This window comes from Lottia gigantea (genome assembly GCF_000327385.1).
Source record: "Lottia gigantea unplaced genomic scaffold LOTGIsca_121, whole genome shotgun sequence".
In the NCBI taxonomy this organism is placed as follows: domain Eukaryota; kingdom Metazoa; phylum Mollusca; class Gastropoda; family Lottiidae; genus Lottia; species Lottia gigantea.
This window is the reverse complement of record NW_008707245.1, coordinates 572,867-598,385: the sequence shown is the minus strand read 5'-3', so window position 1 is coordinate 598,385 and position 25,519 is coordinate 572,867. Positions and strand designations below refer to the sequence as shown.

At 33.7% G+C, this 25,519-nt stretch overlaps 3 protein-coding genes across 3 annotated transcripts; 2 read left to right on the top strand and 1 right to left on the bottom strand.

Moving 5' to 3' along the window:
- Positions 1-6,115: 6,115 nt before the first annotated feature.
- Positions 6,116-16,811, top strand: LOTGIDRAFT_171871 (hypothetical protein). The gene is made up of 6 exons (XM_009048444.1): positions 6,116-6,142; positions 15,513-15,638; positions 15,841-15,919; positions 16,086-16,267; positions 16,385-16,528; positions 16,659-16,811. Exons 1-6 carry the CDS (start codon positions 6,140-6,142, stop codon positions 16,773-16,775), a joined length of 651 nt encoding a protein of 216 aa, XP_009046692.1. The 5' UTR covers positions 6,116-6,139; the 3' UTR covers positions 16,776-16,811.
- A 5,694-nt stretch (positions 16,812-22,505) lies between these two features.
- On the top strand, positions 22,506-23,801 carry LOTGIDRAFT_171870 (hypothetical protein; the record flags this gene model as incomplete). Its single annotated transcript, XM_009048443.1, has 1 exon — positions 22,506-23,801. The coding sequence occupies one exon, from the start codon at positions 22,506-22,508 to the stop codon at positions 23,799-23,801; it is 1,296 nt and encodes a 431-aa protein (XP_009046691.1).
- A 340-nt stretch (positions 23,802-24,141) lies between these two features.
- LOTGIDRAFT_171869 (hypothetical protein) lies at positions 24,142-25,060 on the bottom strand (the record flags this gene model as incomplete). The annotated part of the gene is made up of 3 exons (XM_009048442.1): positions 24,142-24,308; positions 24,395-24,541; positions 24,871-25,060. 3 exons carry the CDS (start codon positions 25,058-25,060, stop codon positions 24,142-24,144), a joined length of 504 nt encoding a protein of 167 aa, XP_009046690.1.
- Positions 25,061-25,519: the final 459 nt, after the last annotated feature.

Genomic DNA, 25,519 nt, shown 5'->3' with positions numbered 1-25,519 from the left:
AAGTGGAGAATGAATGATCAGACCTAATAGTTAGAGTCTACCATTCCGCATCATTCAATTCAAATCACTGATAATTACAACCTTACTGTAATAGGATTTACAAGAAATCATTACTAAAATACCAGCTGATTTAAGCTAGGGTTAAATCAATTTCTGTTTAAAGGACCACAGTGCAGGTCAAGCTAGGGTTTTAATGTTTAAGCTAGGGTTAGATCAATTTCTGTTTAAAGGACCACAGTACAAGTTAAGCTAGGGTTTTACTGTTTAAGCCAGCGTTAAATCAACTCTCTGTTTAAAGAACAACAGTACAAGTTAAACTTGTTTTTTATCATTTTTCTTGCATGTTTGATTATGTTTGCATTTATTTCTATATAAGACTTTTCTAAATGTGGCAGAGTATCAAGTCCTGCCTGGACTATGATTGATCAAACTTATGTTGAATCCATCCCTTTAAATCAACTGCCAACACATAACCATTGTATGGACAAGAGTCGACAATTAGCTGGCTTCTATTTCCTTCCACTGATAATAACATTTATAAAGTTGGCATCAAATTCAGATTGTAAAATAAAAATGGTTTTATCTTTCAAGAAAGTAAATTAGAAGTATTATATAAACAGAAAAATCAAGCAAAATAAGGATCAAAATAACTTCATTTTGTGAAATGTTGCCATAGAAACAGAGATAAATGCTTTGTGTTATAGTTGTTTATGTACAGACTAGAATTGTTTTTCAAAAGCAAGTGTGACACGAACGATACAGTTCATGATTCGCTCAAAAACAAACAGTTTATAATTAAACAAGTGGATTCGAATCAATCGTCGTGGAATTTCAGATACTAAAATGCCATGCCACAGGCTCTGTTGAATCTTCTATAATCATCTTTCCAATGACAAGCTATTACAAACTTCATCATATACCTTGACAGTAATTGCCACTATTCTTGTATCACAGAATGCAGCAATTTGATTGGATTGTATGCCAGTGAATACAGCCAATCAGCGTCCCAGACAAAAAGACTGCATTCGATAGCATACAATCTAATAAAATTGCTGCATTTACAAACTACAGGAAAACAAGAATAGTAGCTATTGCAGTCAAGGTATAAGACAAAGTCCACATCAAAACAGACTAATTAGTGATTTAATACATGTAAAAAAAGAAATAATTTTCCTTAAAAACGAGTTAAAAACTGAGAAAAAAAATGATATTACTTAGTAAAAAAGATTTACCTTCAAAGATATCTTCACACAAATACAAATCTTTATAAATCCTGAATATTTCAATTAGATTTGACTTGTATCTAGTTAATAATATTACTGACAAATAACAAAAAATAACAACTGAGTCTTAATTTTCTAACACTCTTATCACTTAAAGAGACTCACCCATTTACATTAAAAATGAAATTGAAGTTAATGTCCCACATTTTCTACCATAAGACTAATGAAGATGAACAATGCCACAGCAGTGTGCAATGAGGGCAAATGTTCATATTATTTCCCTGTAAAGTTTGATTATAAAACACAATGCAGTTTGCAATGAGGCAAAGATATCAGCATTGGCCTATTCTTTTACCATATTAAAAAAACATACATATACAAATGATAAATAGCACTTATAAGAGAATATTTTCAATAATCAGAGGGTTAATCCCTTAAATATATTTTTTTTAAATTTTAATAAAAAATTGAAAGAGTTTATACAATGTAAGTGTGTTTATATAATTGTCTAGGACACGTCTAAACAAACATTAATATAAACAGCTAGTCTTGTGACATCATAGACAGATATTGTGTGTTTTGTAATGTCTGTTTTCCGTCAAATCGAACAATAGCACACAAATGTACACCTGCAATGATGAACACAGCTTGCACTGTGTCAGGGAGCGAGACCTAATTTGACTGATACAATGTAAATTAAATGAATAGCCTCTGTGGAGGCTGGCGTTGGCTTCAACCCCAAACTTTTTTTTATCAAATTACATTGAGAATATCTCGTGCTTTGAATACCCCTTGACAATTTATTGGGCCCCAAAGGATTCATAAAAATGCCACTGACAACACAACATATTCTCCACCATATTGGAAGACAAAAATGGAGCCCAAAATTATCTTTCAATCTCTCAGACATAGCAGGCCATTACAGCAAAATAACAAATGCTACATTATATAATATCACCTACTTTCCACCATGTTGAAAGACTTCTTCAATCAACTTAATCCTATCTAAGCTTCTTACAGCCACAGAGACAAGTATAAAAACTCTTTAATCTACCCTTGAGGCGTATTTATCAAGACATTTCATTTGAAATCAATAGCAGAGATTAGTTGTCATTTTACACGGTTGCATGACAATGAGATATATGCATGCATTGCTGCTTACCTCTAGGCAATATCAAGCATAAATAGAAATAGCAGTCTAGGCTTTTGATTTACCATCTGACAGGGATCACTTTCAACTATGTATATCACTATTTCAACGAAGAAGGTTTTAATTGAATTGCACACAATGTAGGATTTACATTCTGAGAAGTGATACAGTGATATTTTAGGTCTTGGATCCAACAAGCTTTCAATTCAGTCTCTCAAAATGTAATTTAGCCATAAGAAAAAATCAGAATGATGTCAATAGAAGCTCTAAGTGTCCCTGATACACATATAAAGACTACTTTCAACAAAGACTTATAAGGAGTTCTGAAATAACAGCTCAAATTTCAAACCCCAAGCAAACTTCAGTCTTTTCTTTACCAACTTTTGGATTACAACATACTAAGGTTCCCTTTGAAGATTAATAGATCTTGTAACATCAGTCTAACTTTCATAGGAAAAACCTATTAACATTTATACAATGTCTAGTGCTAGCTATTCTTTGATGGAATTACAAAGTGAAATGTCAATTGACACTACCTAGGGGTAAAATTAGCCTAAATTAGTGCTGACAACTTCAATTACTTCACAGTAGGCCACTCGATATAGTCTGGCCTGAAGTATACATAGTTTATTTAAGAGAGTCCCCATGTAACAACTATATTTTACAAGGATAACAAGTTAGGGACACTAAGATTCCTTTCTACCAGCTGGTCCTTGGCCAAGCCTCTCGGCATTGATCTTTCCTGGATTATCCATACCCGTTTATAGCTGGATTGATGGGAATAAGGAGCGAAGATGACTTATTCGAGGCCATCAGACTTTCACAAGCTGACAGAGATTAGAATCACTGACCACCATTTGTAGATGACTGACTAAAAAGTAGAAATTAAAAGGCTTGTCTACCATCAAGAAACAAAGTTTATTTTAGAGAGTCTACAAGTTTACTGTTTAGAAACCAAATTAGATAACTGACTAGAATTCAAAGAACCAATCCCTCCTTTGATCTCCAGGAATCAATATTACTAGCAGAATCAATAAAGCAGACTTCCACTTCCAGGATAATTCCACCTGATAAATACCAGCCTTTCATGTTCTTCATAATTAATCCATCATAGGTCAATATTAAAGTATATAAGCAGTATTGTTACCCAAGTTATATTCTACAAGATATCTAGTTCAATTTGTCTCACTTCTTATAATAACAATTTCTCCAACTGTTTTTTTTGATTAAATTATCTTTTTATAGCTTTCTCAAACTCATTACATTCAATTGCTTGTCTTGGAACAAAGTAAAACACAATTTATTCAACCGTCAAACACAAAATGGCCATTTGAAAAGGAAGAAGAATGAAGCACTCACCTTTTCCATAAAACTTGAACCTTCACTTTCAAACCAGAGACATCTGAAATAGAAAGATTCAATTAAAGCGCTATGGTCTCATATGACCCAAACTTTTTCTTACAGTTAATCGATAAAATTAGGAGCTAAAAGTTTCCCTGTCACAAATACAAGAGCTGAAAATCTACAGAGAAAGTCTCTTTAAATCATATTTAATCAAATTCTAATCAATAATATATTTAATATAATAATGTTATTAACTGTACTGTTTGATTGATCACCTATTTCTATCTCGATAGATTTTATCAGAATTCGGTATTTAAACTCTCTTCAATCAAACAGACATTGAGTTCAAATGACAAGGCAAATTTTAGTGCGTTTTTACATAAACAACCCTCAATGGGACAGACTGTAGGAAAATTTGGGTTATCCTTTTAATATATGACTTATTGCAAACTTAATTCTTGATGACACTCTGCTACGTGGATTCTCAACAATAAATTCACATAGCTAATATCATTTTCCTCAGAAAATTATTTCAACTTAACAAAACTACAATTTCATTGTGAATTCTTTTCAAATGAGTACATCGAACAAATATTGGTTCAAGGAAACTCACTTGAACACGAACAAATATCTAAAATTAGAATAATGATACGTCTGCATGAAAAATTGTATTGTTTCCATTTCTTAAGAGAACTGGAAATAAAGATGGTTTCAGACTATTGTTCTAAAACAATGGAATCATACCAGGAAGACATCTTTATTCCTCAGAGGTTTTTGAGTTAGCTAACAGTTCACCCTTGATAATAGACCCTTTTATAACTGTTGATACTATTGGGTCAAAATTTAGCTGAAAACTGAACATAATTCAAAGAAGAAATTCTTATGATAATGGATAGGGATTGTAGTTATTTATTCTCGGATACATGAAACCTAACCTCTCCGAATTTAACACTGATCGCATGGGAAAAAAGATCAATGCATTAAGGAGAATTTCCGTAGATCATTGAGAAGGAGTAAAGTAACCCACAGAAAAAACATAAAGCAAAATATCCCTTTTCAAAAAACATAACATACCATGAATATTAGGCTAACACAAAGATTATACAATACATTACTATATAAAACGAAGATATAGGCAATGTAATTCTCTGGTGTATTAAAGAATTTCTGTTCATCAGCCAATATAATCTCAATTTAGATTTCTAATCTCTCCAACTGCTATCTTTTATAACTCTATGTGTTAACACAGCCGGAGACTGAACCAATATCAAATACACTTAACACGCGCTATATAACACATGAATCAGTGTTTTAAGCTCATCTGATATTACTGTTTTTGGTGTTAAATACACAGGGACATCTGAGTGCTACAGGCTGTGCACGTTACAGATCCTTTGAAAGAGGTCTACTGTCTTGGAAAAGTTTCCCTCATTGTCCATGCTAATACGTGCTATATAACACATGAAACAGTGTATTAAGCTTATCTTTATTACCGCTAGGCCTACTGTTTATAGTGTTATGCACAGGGACATTAGTGGGCTACAGGCTGTGCATGTTACAGATCCGTTGACAGTGGTATTTTACATTAGAGATGTAAATATCACTGCCCTAGAAAATTTTCCTCATTGCACACTGCATGGTTTAGGCCAATAGGGACATAAAATTTTCTCAGTTAAAACATCAAGCTACTCATATCTTTAATTGCACTAAAATTCGTGAAATTATTCTCAATATAGAGTCCTAGCAAGAAAAATTTGCCATTTTCAATATTTAATTTAGGCCTATCAGTGTTCGGTAGTCTTTGTTTAATATTCGGTACTCTAAAGACGTATATCAGCTTATTTGGTATCATAAATATATTTACTCTAAATATAATGAAAAACTCTATGAAATCTTACCAACTTTAGCACCGTGTCTTCCGTTTATCAACGTTGAAGGTTCCAGAAATACCACACAATTCCTGTAGTTCCTGCTGATCTTTGAATAGTGTCTTTTATTATGATTATTGCAGGGAGCGAACTCTTTGTGTCGAATCGTCCAACACATTAAGTCCTTTCGTACTGTGACGAAGAGAGGGAAATTCAAGGCGGGAAAGTTTAGCCAATGAAATCCTCGTATTTGCCTTCTAAGCCAATCAAATTGCGCCTGTATTGAGACATTGAGGGTACGAAATGACCACCATAAACCCAGTTTACGATATTTTGCGACGATTTATTTTTTTTTCAAAAAATAAGAATAAGGAAAATATCAACCCTTCTCAATATTTTTGGGTCCCAAAAGTGAATAACGCTTTTGTCAAAAGGAAGAAAATGTACTAAAAAAAAAATTGTTAGATGTCGTAAATATTGAAGCATACCTTTTTACGATATTTATTTACTTTGTCATGTGACGAACGAAAGGGTAGTGAATTATTGGAGAAAAAATGGTAAGAATAAATGAAAATTTCGGGTAAAAACAATGTCCGACTCTACCACCCCTTTCTTGAATGATTCAATTTGTAGTCTGAATAGTTGTCAATGCTAAACTAAGGAATTTTCCATTCAAGTTTGGTCAGTTTCCTTGACAATTCAAGACTTCCTGCAACAACTTTTCTTTCCCAAGTGACCCAAGTCCACCAATCCAATGGCCAAAATAATCTTTAGTACAGTACAGAAACAGTACAAAGCCTGAATAGTTTCTAGGTTATATGCTTCAAGAAATTCCCTTCCTTGAATTTGAAACCCTATGAAATTTTGTGGTGGAATACAAAGGTCTACTCAGCAGGGTAAATAATTGAGTTCTTTGTGTAAGAGCTGTGATATTAATGCTTTTGTTAATGTCACTGTTTAGGAAGGATCTAGTTAAAAGCAACAACCGAAAACATTAGCCAAGACATCACAGCCTATGTGTTTCAAACAACACCATATGAATTAATTTGTATGGTATATCAAAATGGGAATTAAGTTGTCCACAGAAAAAGAGGAAACAAAATTTGTAATGTCATTTAATCAGATTGATAAGTTAGGGTACTAAATAGATTATAATCAGAAAGATAAAACTTTTTAATATATTTTATCCTTGTTTATAAAGGTAGTTGTTTCCCTTTAGTTAGTCTGTCAACATCCCAAAATACAAACATCAAAAACAAATGGTAATGATCTTGTGTAATTCATAATGTTTAGGTTTAGAGTTTGTAATTTTGGGGGATTATTTCTCTCATTGTCTCATATTTTTCGATGACCTAGTATATTATCTGATTGGTATTAAGTGGTGATAGCCACAGCGGGCGATTTTCGGAAGCACAGCAGGGGCACTCATTACACCTAATTGCTAGGATATGACTAGAACTCGCTACTGACTAAGCTATAGTGTAAGATCACTAATAGTCGCTGTCTAGTAAGATAAGGGTATTAGAACCTTCTGTTGTGTGTATTTTAATTGCTGATATCAGAAATATATTGTTAATGATATTCAATGATTAAATTTGCATATTAATTAATGACTGACTTAATTAATGACGCTTGCTTGTGGGCGGAGCATCTATATTAATTGACTGTCAGGCTCATATTGTCAAAAGTGATAATAGATATTTTGGGTTTTAGATCTCAAAGGTTGTACCTAATGATTGAACATTAGTGTTTAGTGGTATACTGAAGGTTATGGATTTAAAAAAATTGATTTTAGATCTTTGAAGTTTGGATTTTAGTTTGCCTTCACATATGAATTTTTGCCACCAACTTGTGGTGTTGATTTTATGGTGCCTACATGTTGTTGAGAATGCAATGTTTCAGTAAAATTACTCTTCATTATTGTTCTGATTGAAAATGGAAGTAGAGTAGAGATAAAATTATAGAGTCATAAACATACCATAAGTAAATTTTCGAAATTTTGTGAATGTTGGATTCTTCATCTTGTTTGATCGTTGAGACTGATATCATGAGTTATTTAGAATACGAACATAAACTCTCTACAAAGGAGGAGAGAAAGAAGATGGAAAATCGGAAGGCGATAGAGCAGCAGGTAAATTCCCCTCTCCCACTCCCCCACTCCTAATGAAATATGTCAGAAAAAATCAATTAAAAATGAATAAGCTAACGTGAATAATTACCCAATAATTAATGGAAAAACTAATTATTTGTATGGCCTATTAAAGTAGTCATTGATTTTGTAAAATAATTAATGGTTATCCTACGCATTTTTAGATGTTTTCTACCATTTTGAAGCAAAATTGTGTAATTTTGAAAATTCCTAAAAGCCTGAATTTAGTGGCAAGTTTTTGAGTAAAAATGAGTTTATTTGAGCATTCAGAACTTCATGAGGTCACGTTTAGAAAACAACCAGTAAGATCTGTTGATAGAAGTGGTTTAAACACTTTGGAAAAAGATATTTTAAAATGGATAGCTGGATCTGGCAACAAGGAAAAGGTAACTCTTTAAAGATTCCAGAAGCTAATTATAGCAACCAATCAGAATCACTTTTACAAGTGGGTATGGGCAGTTTCATAATTTCTAGAGTCATATAGGTCTACTTTGGGTTTGACTATCCCATAATTCAAAGCAGATATTGAGTAACAGATTCTGCATGACACGCTGTGATTGATTGAAATAAAAGTCAAATGCACACAACCTTGGTATGAATCTTCTTAGATTACAATTGAGACCAAAAAAAAGAAAATAACGAAAGGAAATTCTAATCTAATTTTACTGCAGGAACACTGAAGTGGAAACTTGCCATAACTCTTATTATATAAACTAGAATCACAGTTTTAGAGAAGCACCTTCACTATCCATTCGACCAATCATACCTTAGTTTCAGTGTTCATAGCTCATCATCAAAATTTGAGCCTTTAAATCCATGTGTATCCATAATTATTCACGTTTGACAGTTGAGACTATGCCATATATAGAAATAGACAGTGAAATTTCTAGTTTGAGGTATATTTGAAGGGATTATGCGATTTTCATGTGTTTTAGTATTTCTTAAGATTATTAAAGAACAATAAAGACCCAAATTAATGCCTGAAAATGCCGACTGTTCCCTTTAACACATTTGTTAGCATCATATATGGGTGAATTCATGACTTCATGAATTCTCTAGGAATGAACATAATTATGTCACTTGACATTTCTCATTATCATGTGATTTCTAGGAAATTACACCAGAATTTTTACTCTGTTTTATAAAGAAACTCTTATTGTGGTTGATGATTCATTGTAACTATTAAATTCACACCTTTGTCTTTATATAATCAGTTATTATGTCTATTTTCTCTCGTGTAAGGTTTATTGTGATATTTAATTTTCTTGTTATTACACATTGACTATTTGCACTGTCAGTTCGTGTATTGTGTTTTTTCTCTCTCCATTTTCACTGTTGTTAGCAGCCATTGGAAGAGATCATTCATTTTTCATATGTGTAGAGGATTTTTTCCCTTCTCTGCGCTAGTTTTTTTCTCGAGTGTGTAGCCATTTTGACTTTCTTTTAATGAGTAAAGGTTGCATTAAAACGATGTTACGAAAGCAATGGCCAATACAGGCATTTCAGTTTAGTGTCATCTGAACGACTAACTGAATGCCTTTTGCATCAGAGAGGGTTCTGATTGGTTGATCTAAGTGCATTGATAAACTTAACCAATCAGATTTTAGATACTATAATCGTAAGTTAAGATCTTTTTGATGAAAAAGCCCCAGGCTTGCATCTAATTTTTTTTAGCAAGTGAATTTCTATTTTTTGATGTAGCTGATAAATAGTCTCTTTATTATTAGTATACTTAAAGTGTTAGAAAATGTTGAAGATGTTGTCTATATAAACTATGGGATGTCTTGTTAACCCAGGTTATCTAGCCAAATATTAATATTTAACATCACACTTGGTATCCCTTATCAATTTTATAATGAGATTTAGGATGATGTCTTCAATGGAGTGAAATGAGTGATATTAATTTGATTGTTTATGAATTTTAACGAGCTCAAGATAATGGGGCTCAAAAAAACCCCAAATTTGTTCATTCATAATTATCGTTAAAAACTTTAATGAATAAAAAATAATAGGAAAAAAGTTGTAAAGATTTTGATGAATAGATGACTGATTAAAAGAATTTTATTTGGCTCGTGAACTCTCTGAAAGTTAAGGATTAATAGTGTACAATTCAAGTATTGACTAGTGTAAACAATGTGTTCAAATATTTTATTGTGCAAATTTTGAAGGATTGAAAACGTATTTGTCTTGTGAACTCTCTACAAGTGAAGGATGGCAAAGTGTGGGACTCTAAAATTAGGTATGTGGACCTCACAAATAAGTCATTGGACAAGTTTCATTTTGATTTTTGACGGTGCTAAGCCAAGTTTTTTGTGAACTCTCTAGAGGGCAATGAATTTCATGTGTAAACCACATTGACTGTGGTCTTGGGAAGTGTTAATATGAAGAGGCTAGTGGCAACGCTTAATTCGTTTATAGTGTATTCAATTATGTTTCTTGTGAACTCTCTATGAACGAAGCATGACAAAGTTTGGTCTCTTTAATTTTAGTATGTGGACCCCACAAAAAAAAGGCGATTGGCCAATTTTTTCTTCCATGGTTGTCTTTGTTTTTATTTGTCTGCTATTGGATTCTGCACTCTATAGACACTTTTTGCTGTTGTTTACCATCTTATGACATTGTTGAGGTCAACATATTTTGTTACAGAGTGGGATCAAGTGTTTCGGATGGTGAACATGCATTGCTTTACTAGAAATTCACTGTAGGACTTCTTTATGTATGTTTAAAAATTAGATTTTTTGATGTGCACTCTTCAGTTCTTAGCTAAAAGGGTTAATGCACTCTTATTTTTTAAGTTTTTTTTATTTTTTTTAATAGGTTTAGCTTGATAGACAATTTTCTTTTTGGTTTGTGAAGCATGTCTACCAATTGGTTATTTTTTTGGTCTGTGGGTAAAACCTGTAGTGTTGCCTTATAAACATCAAAATAGATTCTTTTGCTTGGTTAGTTTCCAATAGGCATGACAAGGTCTATTGACCCATAGTTCTATTGGCCTGGTATATCACAGATCTATTGTCATTAAGTTCTATTGACCTGTAAGTGATTTAGATTGATTGACCTGCTCTCTTTTTGATGGGCTCTAATGGAATGTAGGCAAGTCAATTCTATTGACCTGCTCGCTTTTTGAAGAGCTCTAATGGCGTGTTTGCAAATTTATTCTATTGACCTATTTTGGTTCTACTTGCTTTTTAATCCTTCGATTCTATTGGCCTTTGTCTATTTAGGTTCTATTGGTCTGGAACTAATTTAGATCTATTGACCTACTCTAGTTTTATTGGCATCATCTCTGCATTTGTCCTATTGGCCTTAAAATATTCTAATAGGTGTTTTCATTATTCGACAAGGGGTCTCTTAAATTCTGTTTTATAATTCATTATGTAAGGTAGACTAAAAGATAGAAGATAAATCTTGTGACCTGACGCAGCATTCCGCATAAAAATAATTTATCTTTTTAAATGTTTACATGTTTCTAACTGACAAATTATCAAGTTTTTTATAGGTTGAATTAGTTGCATCCGTCTTCTAGAAATTTGTAACTTGTGGTTTGATATAATTATTTTGGAAGAGGATGTTTTTGTCATGTGAAGCTTAAATTGGATTGATTTGAAAGCTCAATTCACCAGCAATATTGGAAAAGGGTTTTTTTTTTTCATTGTCTCTGTATATGTTTGTATTTTGGTCTGAAAAAAATACTGTTTTGGAAATATTTCTTATTTTGATGGCAGTTTTTTTTTGTGTTGTAAAAAATTTTTTTTATCATTTTTATCAGTTCTCAATTCTATTTGAATTGCAGAAGAACATGATGTTAAGTTCTCCTTTTAAAAAGTGTTACTCATAATCTTAATTTTTCCTAGATGACTGCATGGCTTAATATGAGTTATATTTTTGGTAGTGCGAGTGTACTTGTAAAAATAAACAGATAATAGTTGATGAATGGAAAGAGACTAACTTGTTTAAAGTTTAAACCTGTCAAATTCTGAAAGTTGCTGAGTTTTGCAAGTTTGTGAGTTTGTGAATAAATTTGCCAACAATGCGAAAATAATTCCTGACCCCCCTTGTTGACATTTTGAACGAGTTTTTCAAGTGGAGGACAGTTATTTAATTTGTTCTTAACTCGTGTTGTGGTTTAGACATTAAATATTTTAACTTTTTGGAATATAATTTATCACAAATATGGAAGAGTTTCCACGATTGGAACCACAAATGAGTGATGCATCTGACATTACTGATACCCCAAAAATGGACAATGCAGCAAAGATATCATTATCTAATAGCCAACGTTGTGAGCATAATGATTCTTTTGTGAAGCAGCCAGTCCATAGAAGACCTTCACTACCAGAAGCTAGTACCAGTTCTGGATTATTTGCTGATGCTGAAGAGGTAGGTAGGGCTTGTGGGAATTATTGTTAATATTGGCGCAAAGGGACTTGATGATTGGTCTAGAAATTTTGTGGTTCCTTGGTCAATTTAGCAGAGAGTATTTTGGTATTTCCTCAAAGATTTTCCATTTCAAAGATGCATGTGAAAGGGGAGCTGACATACCAAATGTTCTAGTAAAATTTCCTTCATTGCCTACCTCTCTTAGCATATTCTATTCTGATGCATTAGCCATATATAAACTGTAGAAAAATTAGACTGAATTAGTTAAATTGGTATCAAAAGCTAACATCTTAATAAGTAGTATTAAAAATAGATTGAAAAATGATAATCAATCTAACTTATCTTCTCCATTTTTTATAATGAGCTGTCAAAATGGTTATATCAATTTGTTATAATTTCAAGGGAAAGTGCACTTTGATGTCAAGATGTCAATGTCTGGTTGACATATCAAGTTGACATCTTCAATGTCATTACCATAATATAATTATCATATTTTTCAGAGAGAAATTATTATTTCCAACTCAGCGCTTGACTAAATTTATTTCATTAATATGGGAACTTTTTCTGGTTTTTTTTCACTAAAAGGGGCTGATTTAAGGCTTTTTAAAACTGTCTCTCCAGTTTTTAATCATTCTGTATCAACATTATTTTCTAAATGGTATAGTGTTTTTCCAACCTTAATTTGTTACCAGCAATTTTTGATCTTAAGATAGCTTTAAAAGTTTGCAACAATATGTCACGTTTTCAGTAGTCAAAAGACTTAGAATTTGAGTTTTTACTACAGATTTCTAAGATATGAAAAACTGCCTATGCCTTGACCTTCAAATTTTGAATTTTTAACCTGAATAAAGCAATAACATATGCTACCTTTAGTATTTCTTAGTGGTTCTTATAACATTCTATTTTTCAATTGAGAAAATTAAATCTAGATTTTGTAGAGAACAAGATACTTTCTGAGTTCGTTCACATTTCAGTTTTCAAAATCTAAGCAAATAATATTCATAAGTAAATATTTAAGGTCATGCTTTTGAACTTGACAAGTTGGACACCTCCAAGGTGAAACTGTCTGTGAATAAAAATTATTAATTGAATACAGATGAGAAAGGGCTAAGGTTACATTCTTTAAAAATGCTTGGTTAGTGATAAGAGTAGATATCACATTTGAAGTTTTGAGGTGTTAAGGTTTTCTTGGTGCATTTCAGTTTGTTTTACTAGTGCCGCGTGTGTTACCTTCTCATGGAAAGATTCAAAGTGCTTCCTAGATGTGGTTAAGCTTTTGTGAAGTCTTATATTCATCTTGCTTTACTAGGTGATAAAGCTGAATTTTCAAAATCAAAGTTAATTTGTATAAATTGTAGAAGAATTTGATGTCAAATTATAAAACTGAAAAGTGATCCAGGTTGCTGAAATGAAGCTCTATCAGCTGGTAAAATAAATGAATTGGGGACAAGATACCTTTAGATGACTGTAAATAGGTGAATCAGACATCAAAGTTGAGGCAAAAAACATATCAAAAGAGCAAAAGTTAACTGTCAACTTGAAAAATTAGTCTAGAACATGACACATGTTACTTGACATAATTATGCCATGTTTTTTGTGCAGTGTTAATTTTTCAACTATACTGGCATATCAAAAACTGACATCTTGTGGAAATGCATGTCAGTAAAAATTAATTATTATTATATTTTCACAGAGCATATTTTAAATGTTTCAAATATTAATATATTCATCACGGAAACATTAAGAATTGGACAAGTGTTTTTTGCTTTCTTAGATTTATTTAAAATGTTTTAAATTCTGACATGACCTTGATAAAAAATAGAATGTGTTAATGTGGAAAATAGACTCCGCCAAAAGAATTGCCTTGAGGTGTTCTGCACATGAGGACACATATTCCATTAGAATAGTTTGTGTGCCAAAACCTTAGAACTTGACAAATTTGATTTGACAGTGGTTGTTTGCTAGATAGAATACTTCTGTGGGTGGTCTGGTAAAGAGAACTGATAATTCATAAGGAAAGTTCATGTGACAATGGTTATCCACCTGTTAAATGAATCTCTGGTGATGTAAAGGTTGGAGAATAGCCTTTGCCAGAAGAGTGAAGTTTGTGACTATGTTCTATCCAGATATTTTAAATGAAGCTATCACTAGAAGGAATTATGAAAAGAAACTCATCCTGCAATGGGTTAGGAATCAGAAAATTTTTTCTAAAATGGTGATGGAAGCACAATTTAAGCTATCCTTATCACTTTTCAAAATGTAAACTGAAGTATCTGTACAATTCAACAGATAAGGTTTTAAATTTGATGAGTATTGCTGAAAGCTGAAATTGTGCTCTATCAGCTGGTAAAGCACAGTAGCAATCTGTGTTCCTTTTTAACATTGTTGGCATGTGTTGTTATGGCTTACAACCAAGATAAATATAAAGATAAAGTGCATTAAAAGGGTTAAACTAGGGGATAGTACAAGATTATGTGTATTCAGTCATAGAAGTTTTATAGCTTGTTTACATAGCTTATGTAACTGTCTCTTTTTTTCTGAATAATTGTTAAAGGTTTTTTTTTCTTCAAATGTCTTGTGACTGATGTTGTTAAATTTTTTTTTGACGAGTATTAAAGTCTGCATAAGTCGTGTGGAAAAAGAGGTGATACAGTTTGTTCAGTGGAGCGAGCATGTGTAGCAGTATAAAAAAGAACATCATATAGATAAAAGAACATATTAAGGATTATAAAAAGAACATGGCACATTAAGAGGAACATTAAAATGATTCAAACTTAATAGTAAAAAGGAATAATAAAGGAACATAGCTTGTCCTAAAATAGGAACAAAATCTTATATTAAAAGGAACATAACTTGTACTAAAATAGGAACAAAACCTTATATTAAAAGGAACATACTAAAAAGTATAAACTTGTATTAAAAGGAACATTACGTGATATAAGAAACATAACATGTGATATAAGGAACATAGCATGTGATATAAAGAACATAACTTATATTAAAAAAGGAACATGGATATAAAATAATGTAATTTTCAATGAAATGTTTATGTCTGATTCAATATTAAAGTATCTAGGACAAGCAGATTGGAAACAATACTGCTCTTGTCCAGATTGTCAGGTAACCATTCTGGACACAGAAACCTATTGAGCTAGATGAAGCTACCTGAGCTTAAAATGAAGCTAATTAAGAGCTAGAAGGAAGCTAATTGAGCTCGAAGAAAGCTATATATGCCACAATGAAACTTATTATGCTTAAATTAAGCTACTAGGATAATTGAAGCTTCTAATGACACTACTGGATGAAGAGGAAGCTACAAATGGAGCTAATATATGCTTGATTGAAGCCCTATAAATTGCCTATGTGCACAGCTCTAATGTTGGTAAATTTATTTTCAGGCTGGTGGAGGAGAGAAAAAAGAACATCTTTATAAGATATTAGTAATTGGTGAACTGGGAACTGGTAAAACAAGTATCATCAAGCGCTATGTACATCAATTTTTCTCCCAACATTACAGAGCTACTGTATCCTTTAATTAATGACCCCTTGACCTCTATTAAAGGGGTTGTGTGGGCCATTTGCAAGCTTACATTTAGTCACTGCTATAGTGAAATCTGCAGCAAAAGAAAATTTAAATAACTGTCAGCTTTATTAAAAAGGAATTGTGACTTAAATATTTCTCCCAGTGTTCAATCAACTAATTGATATCCTTAACCCTATGTAAAGATTGGCGTAGACTTTGCATTAAAAGTGTTAAATTGGGACTCAGATACCTTAATTAGACTTCAGTTATGGGACATAGCAGGTAAGTTCTTTTGTTTAATATGGAGTCCTCTAGGGCAGAGAGGGTGGTTTAGACTTTAAACCCTTGAACCAGCAGGTCAAAGTTACTTTCACTTTATAATGATGCAAAGTTATGGATCAATCTGTTTTGTGGGTCAATCTATATCCAAGATCAATCTGTATTACAGGTCAAGAAAGGTTTGGTAACATGACCCGAGTGTATTATAAAGAGGCTGTCGGGGCCTTTGTGGTGTTTGACGTGACCAGGGCATCCACATTTGATGCTGTCTCCAAGTGGAAGAATGACCTGGACAGTAAAGTTCAGCTACCAGATGGGACTCCAGTTCCTTGTGTTCTCTTAGCAAATAAAGTAAGTATTTTATTTGTTTGTTTGTTTGTTTTTTGTTCATTTATTCATTCATTCATCTATTCGTTCATTCATCTATTCGTTCATTCATTTATTCGTTCATTTGTTCCTTCCTTCCAGTGTGATCAAGCTAAAGAAGGTTTAGTGAATAATTCAGCCCAAATGGATGAGTTTTGTAAAGAAAAAGGTTTTATTGGGTGGTATGAAACATCAGCTAAAGAAAATATCAACATTGACGAAGCTTCACGATTCTTAGTCACTAAAGTAAGTAGTTTTCTTTGTGTAAGTCCACATTCATTCATTCATTCATTCATTCATTCATTCATTCTTTCTTTCTTTCTTTTTTTCATTCATTCATACCTTAGTTATTCTATTCATTCATTTATTCTTTTAGATATTAGAGAAAGATAAAGCTATGAAGCTAGGTGAAAACGACCGTGATAATGATAAGATATTACTGGACGGTCGAAATTCAGCCAGCTCTACAGAGAAAAAATCTACTTGTTGCTGATAGATTGTTACTAGAAGCGTATTTAACAAACATCACATATTACAACTTTTCTTACCAAAATATCAATTTATGGCTCATTATTACCCTTATTCAAATGATATTTTGGCAGAGTTGTAAGCTAAAGCTCCATAAAGTGTAGGTGTGTTCAACAAAATGCAAATTTTCTCACCAAAATATCAAATTATTGCTCTATGTATCCCTTATACAATTTGTAATTTTGGCAGAATTGAAGGTCAACAGTGGGCTTATTAATTGAAGGTGGCTATGTATGCCAAAATGTCATATTCACACTAATTATGCTCCTTATGGATATGATATTTTGGCAGGGAGAGCTGTATAAAGAGTGTTGTTTGTTGATTACGCTGTTTATTTTTATATTGTTAATTGTAATATAAATATTGTTAATATTATTTGTTGATAAGATGGCTGTCTTATGACATCTTCACAATGCTAAGCTATTACAAACTTTGTCTCATGCCTTGACTGCAATAGCCATCTTTCTTGTGTTACAGAATGCATTGATTTGATTGGATTGTATGCTAGAGAAAAGTCTTACGAGGGCTCGGATTGGCTGTATTTGCTAGCATACAATCCAATCAAATCTTGGCATTTAGATTTACAAGAAAAATGTCTAATTATGTCAAGGTATTAGACACAGTTTGTGATAGCTTGACATTGTCAAGATAGTCTTACGAAAGCGTACTAAAATGTTCATGATGCATTTCCATTAATATATTATTTATATGCAATAGTAGTAATGTTTCAAATTGCAATTGCTATATGTTTAACAAGGGTAGTAACTCTTGAAGATTTGTAGTGTTCATATTAGAAGTTGGGGTGGTTGAAAGTCGAAAGGTAACAAGTTAATATTCAACAGATGGTGCTGTCGCAGTGTTAAATAGTGCTCCAAAGTGTTCATTATAGATTGAAGATTTAAGTTATCGTAGTCCAAACTTCATCTTATACCTTGACTGCAATAGCCATCATTCTTGATTCACAGAAGTTATAATAAGTTTATAATAACTTGATATTGTGAAGATGTGTGTGGTAAGGTCTTCTACTGACCATCAGCAACCAATTACAAAATGGCCGACAGATAGTGTAATAGAATAACAACCAGATAATTTACATTAATAAACCATTTAATCATTTATCATTTGTGAATGTCAATATTGCTATAGATATTTAATTAGATCATTAATATGCTAAAATTAATCAGCTTTATGATATGATTCAGTTTAAAGTTGGGGTGTCACATCTGTTTTAGCTCTAGCCATGATTTAATTTAAACTTGTTTCTGATGCTCTGATAGGATTTTTTGTTCCAATTTTTTTCAGTTTAAAGATGGGATGCCATAACCATTTTAGCTCTAGTTTAATCTAAAATTTCTGATGCTCACTTTGTGCTCATCCTTCTTTTGTTATTTTTTTTGCCCCTTTATTGTTTCATCAGTTTAAAGATGGGATGCCACACCCTGTGTTAGCTCTAATTTAATCTAAACTTTCTGATGCTCATCTTGTGCTCATTAATGTTTTGCATGTCACAATTCAATTATGGATAACAATTATTGAAAGATGAGAGTAATTGTTATTGACCCTACATAAGTGGCTAAGTAATTGTTATCAAAGTAATTGTTATTTGAAAATGTGTTATTGGCCCTTCATATTTCAGATATTTTCACATGTGAATTTATTATGTAAATAATTCAAGTTTAATATAATTTCATTATTTACTTAGAATATATAAACATAGTATGTAGATTTTTATAAATGCTCAAAGTTATGATATTTATTAATGGCACATTCTTTTGTGTGATTTTCAGTATTTTAAAGAAGCTCACCCTCTTGAATTTTCCAATTTGAATATTTATTTGCAGTTGGTTCAATTTAGCCTCAAGCTCTAAACTTTTTTCTAAATTGAGAAATATTTGAAATGCTGTAATTATTACCTAGGTGAGTGATTTTAGAAGATTATGGAGCAAGAGTTGGGTGTTTAAGATCTTCTGGTTATGATTAATAGATCCTAGAGACATACATGACAAAAACAAAATTGAAAAAGGAGGGAGGGGGGCAGGTAGAATTTTGGAAATGTGGTTTGTTTTCAATATACAGAAGTGACCTAGAAGTGTCCCACTCATGGAAGTGGTCTATTTTCTTTGTCCCACTCATGGAAGTGGTCTATTTTCTTTGTCCCACTCATGGAAGTGGTCTATTTTCTTTGTCCCACTCATGGAAGTGGTCTATTTTCTATGTCCCACTCATGGAAGTGGTCTATTTTCTATGTCCCACTCATGGAAGTGGTCTATTTTCTGTGTCCCACTCATGGAATTGGTCTATTTACTATGTCCCACTCATGGAAGTGGTCTATTTACTATCCCACTCATGGAAGTAGTCTATTTACTATGTCCCGCTCATGGAACTGGTCTATTTTCTATGCCCCACTTACAGAAGTGGACTATTTACTGGTTCAGTGATTAATATAATTTTCTAATGAATTATGATTATAATTTTGATTGTGATAGTGAACTTTTGATAGTAGATATTTAGCATATTTATATGAATATATTTAATTAATTATTTATGTCAACTTTTGATAATAAAAAAATAAATATAATCAACAACACATAATCTTACTGGCGTATCTAGAAAATGCCTGTGATGTGGGCCACAAATGAGAGGCAAGGCCTGAAGCACAAAAGCACCTTGAGGCAAAGGTTCTTGGGACTGCAAGAAGATGAATGCCCCTGAGATGAATTTTGAGAGCTTAATATTCACTTCAAAAGAAGATCTATCGCAGTGCCGAGGGAGTGGAGGGGAGGAGAGGGCTGCATGGCCTAATGGTCCTCCCTCTACGATACTGGGAAGTTTCATATTATAAAACTCATAGAGATTTGTTAGCCCACCTTTTAAATCTCCTGAAAGGAAAATTTAGGTCCACATCCAGTGCTTTCGACAGTCGAGATGTCGTCAGTTCCAAAAACCTACCTCACACAAAAGATAAGTCATATTAAATGAATGTATACCCTCGTATTACCCTCGTATAGTATATATGATACTGTTCATCATATTCAATGATTTTACGGTCCAAGGGAGAAAACTCGATTTAAAAAATTGACTTGAGCTAGAGACTACAGTTAATTCTTCTTACCACGTGTTATACTATGGCGTTGCCTGTTCTTGTCTTAAACCAATGCTTATTCTGTTGCCCTTTGATTCTGCTGTTTCAATACATATTGTAGGTTCATAAATCGTCCAGAATAGGCTAATTTTAAATCCCCTGTCAGTGCTTCCAAGAGTGCAGGACAGGGAAAATATTACATAAAAAGTAGAGTAGAAAATATACAGGCGAGATGATGGCATCCCGGCCCCATGTAATAAAGATCATTATGTATGCCAGTGCTTTTAAGGGAATTTTAACAGAACAGTTACATTTGTCTACTCATTTCGATTCTAAACGTCCAGGACTCTTTATTTAACCATAGCCAAAATAAAATAGAGGCTCATTATTATTGTTTACAGTTAGCCTCAGTTTGGCGGTATGACAGGGGGATTCCCCTAAAGTATATGAAAATCCACGTGTTTTTCATGTGTTGTAGAGGAAAATGTCGACAGTTTGGACTCAGTTGTGGAAGAAACTAAAGTATTATGGCCGTTACCATTCAGGTATTTCATTATTATCATTATCAATTGTATATATCTATGCTAATCCCCTCCGTTAATCCCTCACGATAAACCCCTAATCCCTTGGTTAGGCCTACCCATACACTACTCGGGTTTTCGAATCAAATTTTCCTCGTTTTTTATCGATATAAATTGCAATGTAGGCTTTAGATAAGCACTGTTAGTCTTAGATTGTCTGTTGGTTCATAGAAATTCTAATAAAGGCTCGATTTATTGCGAAATTTGAAAATTTTCTGTCCAAATATGGCTCATTTTGTAACTATTTTTGAGAGGGATTTGTGTTTATTTTAAATTGAAAATTGAAAAATCTTATATTTTTACGAACCCAGAGACAATCTAAGGCCATAAATGTTCATATAGAATTCATATTCTGATAATTAGGCACGAATAAGCGTTTGCTGTATGGTACGTATCATAACAAAATAAATAAAGAATTAACTGTTGTCTTATAAATAACTAGATTTAATAAAATAGAGTTTTCTCCCTTAGACCGTTAAAGTTCTAATGATGCAAAGTTGATCTTAGTCTGAACAATACGGATTAAGCTTTATAAAAAGGGCGATAGGGGTTGAAAGAAGACACTGGGCCGACGTTCACAAGCACAGGCCGTGGCATCAGAATATTTTTAAACAGTTTTAGACAGCAATCAGATAGTTAAGGCGTATTTATTGAGTGTTTCGTCGCAAGGGTTAGCTCCATTCCTTTTTTTTGGTTTCGTTCAGGATACAATAGATTACAAACTTGAAAAGCAATTTTTCTAATAATTTCTATGTACTTTCTTGAAAAATGGATACACATAACTTAAATTATCGCCAATTTTGAACCTAGAATTGCTCTATTTTATTCAAATCTTTGGAAGGCTCTCAAAAGGCCTACTATTTTGAAGTTATATTATTAGGCAGGCAAAAAAAGAAATGAGCCATATTGCGATTCAAAAATCCACAGTGGTTGGACAATAGAAAGTGGAGAGCTGAAAAGGGAAGTTGATTTATTGAGGAAACCCCCGTTCAATTATTCTCATCATCAACACGGAAGGATACTCGGGTATCGTATTACTAGTGATAACACTCGGTTAAAACAATACTATTATATTAGATATACCATTGTTGACAATTATTTTGCTCATAATAAACCTAGGCAATATTTTTCACAAAACATATGGAAATGATCACGTATTAGTTTATTATAGGCTTACTCAACGTTTTAGCAATGACATTGTCATCATTTCACTAGATGTAAATTGTCTAAACGTTGTATGTGCTGTTATTTAATGTTTGCCCATACCCTGGTTGTCGTTCACCAGTTGCTTGTTTTGTTGATTATTCATATAGTTTGACAAATGTTTATCTTTTGACATTTGTGTAAACAGCGTTTTGATAATACTATTTGACCATATCAAATCGTTTGACAATGTTACATATATCGTTTGACAGTATTCTTCTATCCCTTGACAATTGTTTGACACTTAGTCTTAAGATTCAAACAACCATCATCGTTTGACGAAATATATATAATATTTTCTAATGAATGTATTTATAAAATAACAAAGTTCTCCTAGCTCTCTGCTCTTCACGATTCAGCTAAACGGGAACTATCGAGGATGGCCGAATAACGAAATGACTCGATGTGAGAAGTTTTCACCTCGATTAACTGAACAACGGGTCTCTTCCAGCAATGTTTAGTAACATTCACATACTGTGGCGTGGTTTTTTTTTTTAATTTTGATACACTGCGTGTTGAGTTACGCGTGTCGTATAACGGAATGTCGTGCGACTGCGACAAATAGCTTTGATGCACCAATACATTACAGACATTCTGATGAACTGTAGTTGGAACACAGTGGAGTAAACGTTTGCGAGGTAAGACTTTAAAAAAAAAGAAAGAGAGAGAGAGAGAGAGAGAGAGAGAGATATGAATGAATGAATGAATGAATGAATAAATGCATGAAAGATGAATTACATTTTCTTGAAATAAATTTGTAACGACATCCTTGATGTGGACTCATCGAATTTCACAACTTTCGTTCTAATTTTTAGGTTTAAAATCCAAAATGGAAACCAACTTTACAGCATTAGATTATACTACAAACGCCACCACCACCAGTTTGAACGCTAGTTCCAGCTATACAACTGGCGGAATTGAGACCTTTTCCAGTTTAGATGGTTTTATCACTGACTCCTGCAATATGACGCCATCTGGTTCGACCAATTGGGATTTGTTGTTAGCAATCGAGGAAAAGAAGACGAACATGTTGATTTCCACATTGATTTACATGTCAGTGTTGATGGGTCTGGGATTCCTGGGCAATACATTGGTAATTGTGGTCTACACAGTCCGCATCCAGAAGGGAACAACCCGTATCTTCATCCTGGCTCTAGCCGTGGCGGATATCTTGAACAACATGCTCGGAATGTCAGGAGAGATCATCGACATCACCCAACATTTCACCTTCACCAGCTCGGTGATGTGTCGCTTCATCCGCTTCAACAACTACATCACCGTCTTTTCGTCTATTTTCATCCTCATTGCCGTCGCCATAGATCGATATCGACGAGTTTGTCGGCCTCATTCCAAACAGATCACCGTTTGCGGTGCCAAGGCTATGGTGGCATTTGCAGTCTTCTTTGCCTCATTGATTACTGTACCTGCTTTGATACTGAATGGAGTTAGAGAGTTCGTTTTGGAAGAATATTGTATCGAAGCCTACGAATGTACCTTCATGAACGCTTGGAACGATACCCCATATCCACATATCTTCATCGGCACACAATTTTTGATGTTCGTGGCTTCGTGCTGCATTGTACTCATTCTGTATATATTGATCGGGCGAACCATTTTCATCCACAGCCGCTTCAGTTTCAGAGACAGCTTTTTACGGAAGAAGAAGAACAAGGTGGAAATCGCGCAAATCGTACCACTTGCTGCAAATCCGGTCTCATATGCAGCTGCGTCACGAATAGCAGAACCGAACGATTCGGCAAGCGACGCTCCTTCCGGTTACGGCGAGAGTGAAGCGGACGCTCTGAACATCGCCAGGAAAAGCATCCTCATCACCAGAAAGCGCAAGATACAAAAATCCCGAAAGATTAAAAACCGTACGACGTTGATGTTGGTTGCCATTTCGTTGGTCTTCATCCTCAGCTGCCTGCCATACCTGAGCATTTCTGTTATGAAGAGACTAGACTCTGAGTACGTCTCTTCTTTGACGGAATTTCAGTTGAAAGTCCATAACATCTTCTTGAGGTCCTACTTCATCAACTCCGCTGCCAATCCCATCATCTATAGCTTCTTCAACGCACGATTTAGAACCGAGGTTATGGGGCTCTTTTGTCCTTCGCGATATTAATTTTTGGAATGGGTCATTTTTAGGAGTAGGTGGTCTTTGGAAGAAGTATCATTTGTTATGGGTACATTATGTTATGTGTAAGATTCTGAAGGAGTCACTTATGAAATGAGTTGAATTTGGCCTCTGGACGGGATGGGAACGCGGTACATTTTGGACTTTTGCAATGAATAACATTTGCTGGTTACTTCTAAAAGTGGTTTTGTACATAAACATATTTTGTAAATATATAATTGTTCTATTTATTGAATTAAAAAATTTATTAAAGAACAAATTGTCATTTCTTTTGCAGTATACACCCCTGCTTAGCTCATATCCTGCACCGTAATGTGCATAATTGAAGTTATATGGATATCACCTTGGCAGATTTAAACTCTACTATTAACAGGATTCCAGATGCTATACTTGTTAATGCAGAAATAAGAACCAAGACGAACGCCCACGACAGCGTCAGGATAGTGTTGTCGAATTCAGCACCAAAGATAATCACTCCAATGAACATAAACACGCCTGAAACGATCAGAGTAAAACGTGTTTAGTACGTTTGATCCATCACGGAAGATTGTGGTTAATACACAGTTTAGTAATACCCTTACCTGCAGCTATGGCGAATGATCCACTAAGTATGGTGAACAGACTCTGTCGGCTATGACAGAATAAAAATGCCAGTAACAAAAAACAGCATGATGCAACCAATGCCATGAAGCCGAGTATTTCCATGGCAGCTACGCCCTTTTCCCAGCCTGGAATTGAAGAAGGATGAACAGTGACATGGGGCACCTCATGAAACACCCCTATTGAATATTGAGTCATCTTCTTGACGGAAGATGCTGATGCCAATGCTTAAGATCTAGTATGTTCTTGTTGGGAGTATCATGATATCCGTATTTAGAGCTGTCTTAATCAAAATCGTTTTGGGGTATGAAAGGTCATCCGAGTTCAAGGGGATTTTCGGATATAAAGGCTATCCGATTTGGAAGGGTTATTCGGATATAATTGGTATAAGGATGAAGGGTAACGGGTATAGGAAAATAAGGGTAAAAACGACATTTATGACTATAAAAATACTAACCAAACTGGTTGGCCTGGTCCGTATTGATACAGTCCTCAAGAATATCGTAGCAAGTTAACCAGAGGCCGTACCAGACTCGCCCGAACACGTCAATGTTACCAGTTAACCAGTAAGGGCTGGAGAAGCCGATGACGTTAAAGATGGCAGACGCCACCAAAAGATAGAGGGCTGTCACAGTCTTAAGACTCATGATGCTGAAACATTTAAATGAAATAGAGTTTTACGTCCTGCTTTTCTGCACCCGAGAAACATTGAAAGAATCGACTGAAGTTCAGATCGACTGTCGGTTCTCGAAATCTTTACGGGATCTGTCACAGTCGACATAAACGGGGCGATCGTTGAAAATTAGACCGACTGCTAACTGCGATCTACCGGATCGTAGCAGGTTCTAATTTCTCAGGTGGTCGAGGAAAAGATCCATTTTTGTTTGAAAGTATAGCATAATTTCTTAAAATGCTAAAATTAAATGTCTTACCTATTTAGCTCCGATCGGAATTTGAAAAGACCGATTAAGATTCATTATATTGCATTGTCAATTTACAAATGGGCAAACATATATCTGCCAAAATTCATCTAACGTACTATGGTTTTGATGAAACTATTTGGAAATTTTGGCATGATTTGCCTCGTCAATGGTGATTGTTTTGTT